Source organism: Pithys albifrons, chromosome 5 (genome assembly GCF_047495875.1).
Source record: "Pithys albifrons albifrons isolate INPA30051 chromosome 5, PitAlb_v1, whole genome shotgun sequence".
In the NCBI taxonomy this organism is placed as follows: Eukaryota; Metazoa; Chordata; class Aves; order Passeriformes; family Thamnophilidae; genus Pithys; species Pithys albifrons.
In genome coordinates this window covers 876,031-886,389 of record NC_092462.1, presented here as the reverse complement: position 1 = coordinate 886,389, position 10,359 = coordinate 876,031, and the positions used below count along the sequence as shown (strand labels likewise).

The following is a 10,359-nucleotide window of genomic DNA, read 5'->3' as shown; positions in this document are numbered from 1 at the left end:
TTGCAGTTTTATTGAGCTTTTATTTTCTTTTTTTTCAAAGTAAAGGAAGTGAAAAGTTTGTGGAAAAGCACAGTTTGACAAAACACAGGAGACTCATGAAACATTCATTCAGTACCAAAGGGTAAGGGGTGGGAGAAGTTACACAGAAGGGTTGTTTTCTTCGTGTTTTTCCCACTGGCAACCTGGATTGGAGAGACAAACAGGAGTATTGGGTCAAGTGGCAGCACAGGGGTAGCAGTTCAGCTTTCTGTATCCTGTGCAATGCAGGTGGTCAAACAACCACTCAAGGAAGCCAAGGTGGTGTTGGAAGGGAAGCTGGATGCTTTGGGGGGATAAAGGAGCCAAGGGGAGGGGCAGACAAACAGACCATGTGCATTATTGCTGTCACCTACCTGGGGTTAAGCACCAATTCCTAATATGGCTCTGCTCTGGACTATGAGGGCTGCACCCTGGAGAAAGGAACACACAGTTAGGAGACAAACCAAGGAGGTTTTGCTTGAGCTGGAACTGTTGCCAACTTAAACTTGTGCCTGAAGTGCAGTTCCAAGGATAATTCTCCTGGTACTGCCTGACCCTGGAATCCATGTGCTCCTGCAGGTTGGGTATCTTTCAGTTTGGCCAAGGTGGAAAATGATTCTTTGGACTGCATTTAGAGACAAAACAATTCTTTCCTAAGTCTTCCTAATATTTTTACCTATGCAATACTTTGGATCTAAATAAAAGAGGATTTGATTAATAAGCAGTTTAAGATATTAGCAGTACAGTTCTGTGCTTTATATGATAATGAGGTTGCTATTGGAAACTGTGACATTTTTCCTAGGAACACAACATGGCTCCAGATGAACTTTTCCTGGGACATAATCAGCGGAAACCCCCCAGCCAATATATCTGTATGTGCTGGGCAGTTCTGATAGTTGATCCAGGTGCACTTTTACTGGTAATCCCAGAGTTCTGTAAGGATCTGCAGCACAAAAGGAACTTTACATTTGCTAGAGGTCAAGTTTAAATTCTACACCTGGGTATTTTTCAGCTGTGGCTTGTAAACACTCAACTCTTCTGACAAGGCCCTGAAGAACTTTATCTAATGCAGGATTTAGATGTGCTTTGAGCAGGTGACTGATTACCCTCAGACAACCTTTCCCATGAAATTGTACAATAATTCCCATCTGTGGAGCCAAGAGAAGTGCTGTGCTCTGCACATGCATTGTGAGAGCACACGGACAAGTGGCCATAGCAGTTTGCAGAGCCCCTTTGCCATGCACAGCTCCCAGTTCCCTGGTTTGGGGTGGGTTTTTTAAGGAAGGAGCCAGGCAGTACCTCCTCCCCGAGGCAGGTGTCAATGTCTGCTGCCTTGCAGCACTTGTCCATCATGGTAGTGAAGCCCCCAGCAATGGTCCTGATCTGCTCGTCTGTCATCTGGGGCTTGCGCTTGATGAGGTTGATGAGCAGCCTGCAAAGGAAGCCACGGCACACACACAGTTAGTGCTGCCTGCTGGGGCTGAGCCCCCACTGCACAGCACGCCATTCTAACCAGCTACAGCCCTTTTCTGAGGGCTTTTTGGTCATGCCTAGAGAGCCTGTGCCTGCTGGTGACCCCAAACTCCCAGCACAACAGAACCATCTGTTTGCTTTTGCTAACCCAGTTACAGGTAGGCAATAACTCAGGGAAATGATCTGCATGTTGTCTTAACCAAGTGCAGCTTAAAACTTGCCCTGGCAGTGGACCTGGCTGAACTCATCAGTTAAGAGAGTGATTGTATTTGAAGAAAAACCCTCTTTTGCCCCTTCCAGACTGCTTGATGTTACGCACTGCCCAGGGCTGTGCACACAGTTCCACCTGGTTTCCTGTGTCACTAGTGGGGCCCCAGCTGGATGACAGAACAGGGTGTTTGCAGCTCTCCCCTGCACCCCACAGTGCTACACTTGCCCAGCTTGGCCCCCAGGTGTGTCTCAGGGCTCACTTGAGCTGGCTGTCCTCACGCTCGGCAGGAGGGGCACTGCACAGCTTGTCATCGAAGTTGAACATCATGGGGTCGAAGGGCGGGGGCACGTATTTGGTGTCTACGCCCATGGCAGTGAAACATGGCCTCTTGTAAGAGTACAGCTCATTGCAGCAGTGTGAAACTTGCTCATTGATGGGGGTGCTCTCCTGTTTCTTGCACATTTTTTCAATCACGATGCTCAGCTGAAAAGAGAAGAACAAGGGTGAGTTACACCTTGCCCAGAAGCAGAACAACTAGGTGAGGTTGGTGCCACAATAGCATCACTGGAAGGGGAAGCTGTAGGAGCTAACACCTGCTGGGAAGTGGCATGGGTTTAAAATTCAAAATAAATAGGCATTCCTAGAGTTGGGCATCTCTTCTTCTCCAGAATGGCTGGGCATTGGGCTACAACCAGCAAGCCTGGGGTTTTCAAGAGACTGCTTGGCTTTTCCAAATGCAACCTGACACAGACTTGATCAGGGAGCTCTGAGCAGCCCAGTCTAGTGGAAGGTGTCCCTACCCGTGGCAGGGGGTTGGAACAGGATGATCTTTAAGGTTCCTTCCAACCCAGGCCATTCTGTGGTTCTGTGATTCATGATTTCATCATTCTGTGGACTTCCCTCTGGTTTCTGAGGGAGAGCAAAGCTTAGCTAACATTTTGAAGCTATGTCACCAGAACCCAGTGTCTGTGAGAACGGCCGTGTCCCAGGGGAAGAGGGAGGAGAATAAACCCATGTACTCACGTAATGCTCAGAGCAGGACAGGCGTTTCTCCTCAGGAAGGCTGCAGCACTTGGAGCCCACTGCTGTCATCTTCTTCCCAATTTCAAGCAGGGTGTCAGTTGTCACTTGGGGCATTTTTTTAGTGTAACGGACCAGAATTCTAACAAAGTCAAAGCAAAATGACTTAGTATTCTTAAATGTGAGCTGAGCTAAGCACTGAAGACCAAACCCACTTGCCCAAAGCAGCCAGCACAGATGCTTACACTGCAGAATATGGATCAGCAAGTGCTCACCCTTTGAGGAAGTCTCCCTCGCCGTGGGTGTTGTAGAGGTCACAGTTTGTCTTCACAAGGTCCTGAGTTTCCTTGATGTGCTTGTTCAGTTCCTCTTCCTGCAAACAAGTGCAAATTCTTTAGTAACAGTAGAGCAGGACTTGATGGCAACAGTCATACAAATACCTCTTCTAGCTCTTATTAACCACTAAATACTCATTTTGCAAGGCTGATCACTAATGTATAGTCAGGGTGGTGTAGGCAGGACTTAATTCCTTTGTGGGTCTTAAGTTCTAACAGCAATTCCCTTAAAGAAGGCAGCCACATTTCTGAGATTTAATTTACATTAATTGTTTGTTGGACTTATTTTCCAAGCAGTGGAGTTTTGTTTATATAAATCAAGTTGATAATTTGAGTGTAGGTTTATCAGCCATGAGGGGAACTCTTTCTGTCCCTTGGCCAAAGCTGCCAGGGGCTCAAGTTGTGCTGTGTGATTGAGGTGAGGATGAGGAGCCCTAAGCTTAGCTGTCTGTGTGAGCTGGCCCTGCACACTCCCATCCCCATCCATGAGCATCCACACTGTATATGCAGCACAGGCAGTGGGAGCCATGGACTAACTCAGCTATCAGTTGTTTTCAGGCAAGCAGAATCGCTTTTGAGACAGAGGCACCCGGCAGTGGAGTCAGACTAGTGTGAAATGTCATAAGATGACCAATTAGTTACTCTGTGATTTGAGAAGAACCTTGTGTTCTTGCCATTGGCCCTGGTCTGCCTCATGTCCTGTCAGAGCACTCAGCTTCCCCTGGGATCAGTCTCCCCAAAGCCTTCTTGTCTGCCCTTCCACAGGAGCTTCTCAACCCAAGTGTTTCATGGCAGTCCCACCCAAGCCTTCCAGTCCCCTGCTGGCAAAGCCTGGCACCTACAGCGTGTCCGTAGCACTCAGCAGGGTTGTCAGTCTTGCAGCACTTGTCCAGGAGTGTTTCATAGCCCTTGGTCACCCTCAGGATCAGCTGTGTGGAGAACTCGGGGTGTCTCCGTGAGTATTCATAGACAAACCTGGAAGGCACAGCAGCAGAGAGAATCAGAGCCCCTGAGTCACGTGCTGCTCTCGTCAGGCACAGGGCAGTGCTGACAAGGACAGTTCCTCTGGTAACATCCAGTCAGGGACAACGAGCCTGCCATGCTGCTGGCACTACTTACTCTGACAGGAATGCATCGTGGCCTGCCTCGTAGCTTTTACACACTTCCTTATCCTGAATGTATTTCTCAACCAGTGAGGGAAGGTTGTCAGGCTTTTCATCAAAATCTGCCTCCATGATGCACTTGGTCCGTTCCACAACCGGCTTCTCGCAGCAGGGCTTGAGTTTGCTTGAGAAAACATCTTGTTTAGAGCACAGGGAGTTCACGAGCTCTGACTGTAAAAGTGAAACATGGTATCAGACAAGCTATGAAATAACAAACACAGATTAATTATTCCATCTCCTCTCCCTGTTTCGGACTCTTCCCTTTTCATTCAGGTCACCTGTTTACTTAGCACTTTGCTAGAGACACGATGTCTCCATACAAGAGGGATAAGCATGTCCTGTGTATGCTGAACATGATGTTCACAGGTGCAGGGCGAATGGTTCCCCCCTGATTTCCTGGAAAATCTGGGAATCCAGGTTCTGGAAAGCCAAGGCAAGTCCCTGAGTGCTCTGTCACAGGGGTGCCTGATGGATTTTCTCAGGCCTGTCAGATGCCCAACTCTGGCACAGGACAAAACATGGTTATGTCCAGAGCCCTGGACAGCAGCTGGTTCAACAAGTGTCTCTGAGTTTCAGTCAGTCAGGATACATTGAAATCATGTCACTATTGCACAGGTTTGTTAGCCTGATCTCTGGCATTCATTGGCAGGAAAGCTGGACTAATGGCAGTGCACTTGACAGGGCCTTTTTGCCTCTGCTGCCTTTTGCTTTGTTTATGATTGATTTAAAGTTAGTAAATACCATCAAACAGCCTCTCTGACAAATGTTTGGATTTCAGCCAAACACGGTGCAAGCAGCAGCTCCTCACAGGCCTTAAGGGCTAGATCCCAAAGGGGCCCAAACCTACTTGCAGCAACAGTCAGCTGAGCTGACCCTGAGTCTTTCAGTGCCTGAGGAGCCTCCCAGCAGTGCTGAGTCCAACTTTGAGTCCCCTGCACTGTGAATGCCTGCACAAATTATGATCTTTCTGAACACTTTTTGTGTGTAAGCATTTGTTTGAAACAGGGAGCTTACCCAGTCATCCACACACTCCACCATGTCCCCCTCACAGCACTCATGGTAGACATCCTTCACCTCATGGACCATCTTAACAAGCTCTCCAAATGGAGCCTTGGGGTACTTCTGGCTGAAGCGAGCGAGTTTGCTGGGAGGAAAGGAGGAAAACACACTTGGTTGGGGGCACTGCAGGAACAGAAACCTTGCAAAGCACTGACATGTGATATGGTAAATCAGGACTGTTTCAAGGGAATGTTCGTTCTTCTCTAGTTTCTGGTAGCTAGAAAAGGGTATTGACAGGTGCACCAGTAAACCAGAGCTCCTTTAACATAGCCAGGAGGAAACAGGATTCTGGTGGTTCTTGTCTATGTAAGGATTGCTCCCCAGAATTCCCCATCACTCCTGAGTGACCAGAAAGCACTCCAGATTACTTGGCACAGATGGATATAGTTTTGATTAGACCCTTAAATCAAAGCTGACTGTATGTGTAAGACAATCCTAGTCACTGTTAGTGTATCAGTCTGGTAACAGAAGCAGTTCTCTGTGCTCAGGCAGGTGATCCACTTATTAATTGCAAAAGCTTTTCTTAATCTTTTAACAGCTCTGATTCTGCCAAATTTGACTTTTCCATTGAAACTAGCAACCTACTTTGCTGATTAGTGGTGTCCATCAGTAAAGCATTGGAATAGGGCACAGCTTTGGAACATACTGGAATCTCTGGTTCTGAGTGGCATTCCATCATTTAACTGTGCATCTTCTGGGTTCACTCCAGTTCCATTGCTCTGCAGGTCAGAGCTGAGCTTTTTGCTGGCAGTCCCACTCAGGCTGACAAGTAAAAGAGGTGCAAATCCCTTGGAACTTACTTGGCTTGGAAGGTCCTCTCCCCATACTTCTCGAGGATCCGGCAGCCGTGCTGCTGCTGCACTCCGATCAGCTTGGCTCTCTCTTTGATCACCGCTGCCTGTGGGCACAGGGGGCACACTGTCACCCTCAGCTCAGCACACCCAGTGCCTGGCATCACCCCTGACCTGCCTCTGAGCTCTGCATGCCAAGATTTGCATCAACAGGAAAACTCTGCCTGTTTCTCGCTCAGTTGCTTCTTGTTCATGCACGGAGACAAACGCACTGTACCTTTTCGTCCAGGCAAGCCCCGATGTCGCTCTCTGGGCAGCAGCTCTTCAGTGCATTCTCATACTCAGCAGCCAGGCCCAGGATGGCTGGGGCGTGCAGGAAGGGGTTTCTCCTTGCTACAGTGTAGACAAAGCTAGAAGGAAAGGGAAACCTAAGTTCTGTGTTCCAAAGGCAACAGCAAATAGCTTTAAATCTCTTGTAGCTTCTCTAACCTTTTTCTCTAGTTTGGAAATGTAATTTACTTTTGTGACAAAAAGCTTACTGAAATGCTCTGTTAAACCTCACAGGACTCAGTAACAGTGAAGGGAAAGGAGAAGTCTGCCACCCAGTTTGTTGGACATCTGCTTTGTAAAAATATATCAACAAATACTTGAAAATTCTGATTTTCAGTGTGGAAACTTCATCTATGGCCCTTTCATGTCCCTTTGGGGGCCCTTTGCTAGATATTGTAAACCAATTCCTACTCTTTCACCCAGATTCTACTGCCAGTTTCTATTCTTTTTACCATTCTCTTTCTTCCTTGTTGCCAGTTACAATGGGGGTGGTGGGAAGCTGGAGCAAGGAAGTTGTTAAATCCCTGCTGAAACACTGTGGGCTTGCAGGGGCTTGGGGAGGAAAAGTCACCTGAGATGTCAAACCCTTTGCCCAGAACCCCTGTCTGGAGTGGGGAGCTGTGGAGGTGTGAGGAGGCAGGAGCTGCCCTGGCCCTTACTTGCCCAGCAGGGCCACCCTGTTGTCCTGGTACTCGGTGCAGATGACGTCAGCAGCAGGTCTCTGGTAGGGAGGGATGAAGTCTGGCTGGTGCACTTTGAAGGACAGGAAGCACTGGTTCCTCTCGGGGTCAGCCTTTCCACAGCAGTCAGCCATGGCCCCGTAGGAGTCACGGAGCTGCTTCACCTGGCAGATCCTGTCCAGGAAAATGGTGGGCTGCAAGGGAGATCCAAGGGTCAGAACTGGGGGGTGCACACAGTGGGAGGCACTTTCTAGTCATCTCTGAAAGAAAGCCCAGGCTGAAGAGTGAATACATTGTTACTGGATAAGATTCAGACCATAAACCTGAGTAATCTACTGTTTTTCACACAAGTTTTATTTTATGTGGTCTGATATCAAAACTGTTCCAATAGTTTATTGACTAAAACATTAACTACAATTTAAAATAGTGCAAGAAGGTGATCTCCTTTTACTTATAATCTGACTAAACTGAATTTTGAGATTAATGCAAGAAAGATTTGATATTTTACTTGATGAGCAGCTTGGGAAGCCTTTAGGGAGAACTAATGTCTCGCTGACCCACACACTTGGGTCAGTTTAATACCTACAGTTAGGCCTGTACTTTACACCTGGTTTTGCCCTAAATGCTCACACTTCTTTGCAGGCAATGCTAAATTTAATGTGCTGTGTGTGCTGTTGGTCTCCAATACAGGGCTCAGTGGATCACTCAGACACTTCTGAAAGGCAGCATTTTAGAGCCTGACAACAACAAGCTCTTCTTGTAGGCACTACACTGGCCAGTGAGAGCAGCCACACCCTGGGCTCAGGTATCAATGCTCAGCAAGGGAGATGCTGCAGCTGCACAGAGCGAGGAGAGGCACAGCCCAAGGGGTCCCACCTACCAGTGCCTTGGTGCACTCGGGAGCATCCTCGTTGGCCACACACTTGTGTGCCAGGTCAACAACATCCTTCACCAGCTTAGACAGCCCGTCGTAGGAGCACTTCTGGAGGTACTGGGCAAAGGTGATCATGGCCCTGAAACACAAAGCACAGGGGGGAATGTGAAGCTGAGAAACACATCAGTCAGTATGTTCAAAGGTGCTTTGAATTCAACTTGTTTGTGCAAAGCACGGGGGTTGACCAGAGTACCATAAAGAACATCGTGCAGATCCCACGCCCTTCCTCTTCTCACTTCCCTCCTGAACATGTTTTTAACCTTGCTTCCCAAGAACAGAATCTTGAGTAACAGGTTAGGAACAAACTAGAGGAGACTGTGATTGCAGTTTGCTACCACTGTTACCTGCACATTCATAAAGGCTGTAACTTAAACTGGGCTTGGCCACTGTTACAAATTCTGATTTCAGACTGTCTTCTTTCAGTACCTGTGCTCCTGTCAGACCCCTCTGCCTTTGCAAGAAACACTGAATTGTCTCAGAAAACCCATTGCAGGTTTGTTTTTTGAGATTGGTGCTTTGTTTGTGTTTTTTTTGGCAGTGTCTCAATCCAGCATAATTTCTCTTCATCCTAAGGATATGTATTCCTTGTGCCTGTTTTATTTTCACAAAAGGAACAGAGGTTTTTCCCAAGGTTTGCAGGGAGTTCTGTTCCATGAGAGCAAGCAAGTCCTTGTGATTTTTGCAGGTCTTAAAATACTTGTAGGTTTTGCACAATAACAGTAAGAGGCTGAGTTAAAAACAATCAAATCCAATAGAGCAGAACAGACCCCTTCCTTTGTTCAGCTCTGGGAACATGGGGGTGATTCCACCCAAGACATGTTCAACGAGACCTTTGTGTTTCCAGGTTTATATACTTAGTTACAACTGAAATTTAGGGTGACTTTTAACAGTTCTAGTGGGCTGCTCTAATCTCTGCAGCCCCGTATTTCCTTTTAACTAAACAATGTTACAGCTCCAAGCCTCAGCCCAGACAGGTTTTCTGATTTATTTCTTACAGCTTGGATTAAAGGCTAAGCTGTAAGGGCTTGGTTGATTAAGACTTAAAGTTCAGCTTACAGAGTTAAATTCCTCTTTGTCCAAAGCTCTGCATGGTTAAGATGACTGAAAAATTCATATAGTAAAGACCATATGATTTTATGGAGAAGAGAGAAATCCTTTTTCTTGAGGTGTCCCTGAATCGAGGCTAAATGTTTCAGTGAGACATACACACTGCTCAGAGCTCACACAGTGTGTCTGGTTCCTTTTCAGTACAACATCAACAGAGACAAAAGGCCAACCAGAAAACGGCAGCTGAACCTTCACTTACACTGCCTTAAAGGTCTCCTCCTTCAGGTCATTGTAGCGATGGGCGATGTGGCTCTTGTGGTCTGGGAAGGGAAACAAAGAGAGGGTGATGCTCCAGGGAGGGGCACCCCCGGGGCAGGGTCATGCACGGGGCGGGGGGGATGCTCCGGGGTGGGGGGGGGCGCACCCCCGGGGCGGGGGGATGCTCCGGGGTGGGAGGGGGCACACCCCCGGGGCGGGGGGATGCTCCGGGGTGGGAGGGGGCACACCCCCGGGGCGGGGGGATGCTCCGGGGTGGGGGGGGGGCGCACACCCCCGGGGCAGGGGGATGCTCCGGGGTGGGAGGGGCACCCCCGGGGCAAGGGGATGCTCCGGGGTGGGAGGGGCACCCCCCCGGGGCAGGGGGATGGTCCAGGGAGGGGCACCCCCCCGGGGCAGGGGGATGCTCCGAGGTGGGAGGGGCACCCCCCCGGGGCAGGGGCATGGTCCGAGGTGGGAGGGGCACCCCCCCGGGGCAGGGGCATGGTCCGGGGTGGGAGGGGCACCCCCCCGGGGCAGGGGCATGGTCCGGGGTGGGTGGGAGGGGCACCCCCCCGGGGCAGGGGCATGGTCCGGGGTGGGTGGGTGGGGCACACCCCCGGGGCAGGGGCATGGCCCGGGGTGGGTGGGTGGGGCACACCCCCGGGGCAGGGGGATGGCCCGGGGGGCACACAAAGGGAAATGAGATGCTGTGCTGCACGTGCTGGGCACCACAGCCAGACTCCCACAACTGTTGAGCATTCACTCAACTCTCCCCTGTGTGAGACACCCTTTCTTGCCAATTTACCTGCAGACACCCAGCTCTAAGTTGTTTGTGAAACTGCATTAAAAGCAGTGAATTGATAGAGCAGAGACTCCCAAGAGAATCAAGCAGCCCTTTCTTACCTGCATCTCGTGCTGCTCTGTGCAGGTTCCTGGATCTGGCAGAACTTAGGAGGAAAATAAATGAAATGAACGTTAACCACTTCATGGTTGCAGATTTTGATGTGAGCAAAATTGCTCAAAAGTGCTAGGAAGATTGA

At 49.2% G+C, this 10,359-nt stretch overlaps 1 protein-coding gene across 1 annotated transcript; it reads right to left on the bottom strand.

Moving 5' to 3' along the window:
- ALB (albumin) lies at positions 1–10,359 on the bottom strand. The gene is made up of 15 exons (XM_071555299.1): positions 10,223–10,359; positions 9,321–9,381; positions 7,961–8,093; positions 7,060–7,274; positions 6,348–6,480; positions 6,080–6,177; positions 5,235–5,364; positions 4,177–4,391; positions 3,900–4,032; positions 2,998–3,095; positions 2,726–2,864; positions 1,962–2,185; positions 1,318–1,450; positions 393–449; positions 1–182 (listed from the first exon to the last, which is right to left on the bottom strand). Exons 1-14 carry the CDS (start codon positions 10,305–10,307, stop codon positions 399–401), a joined length of 1,848 nt encoding a protein of 615 aa, XP_071411400.1. The 5' UTR covers positions 10,308–10,359; the 3' UTR covers positions 1–182; positions 393–398.

Bases quoted from the DNA above. Each gene is read 5' to 3' on its own strand.
- ALB (XM_071555299.1), bottom strand. From the start codon at position 10,307: ATGAAGTGGTTAACGTTCATTTCATTTATTTTCCTCCTAAGTTCTGCC. The intron at 5,365-6,079 runs GTAAGTTCCAAG...CTTTCCTCCCAG, and splicing joins GAGAGGACCTTCCAAGCCAA to CAAACTCGCTCGCTTCAGCC. The intron at 2,865-2,997 runs GTGAGCACTTGC...TGACTTTGTTAG, and splicing joins GAGGGAGACTTCCTCAAAGG to AATTCTGGTCCGTTACACTA.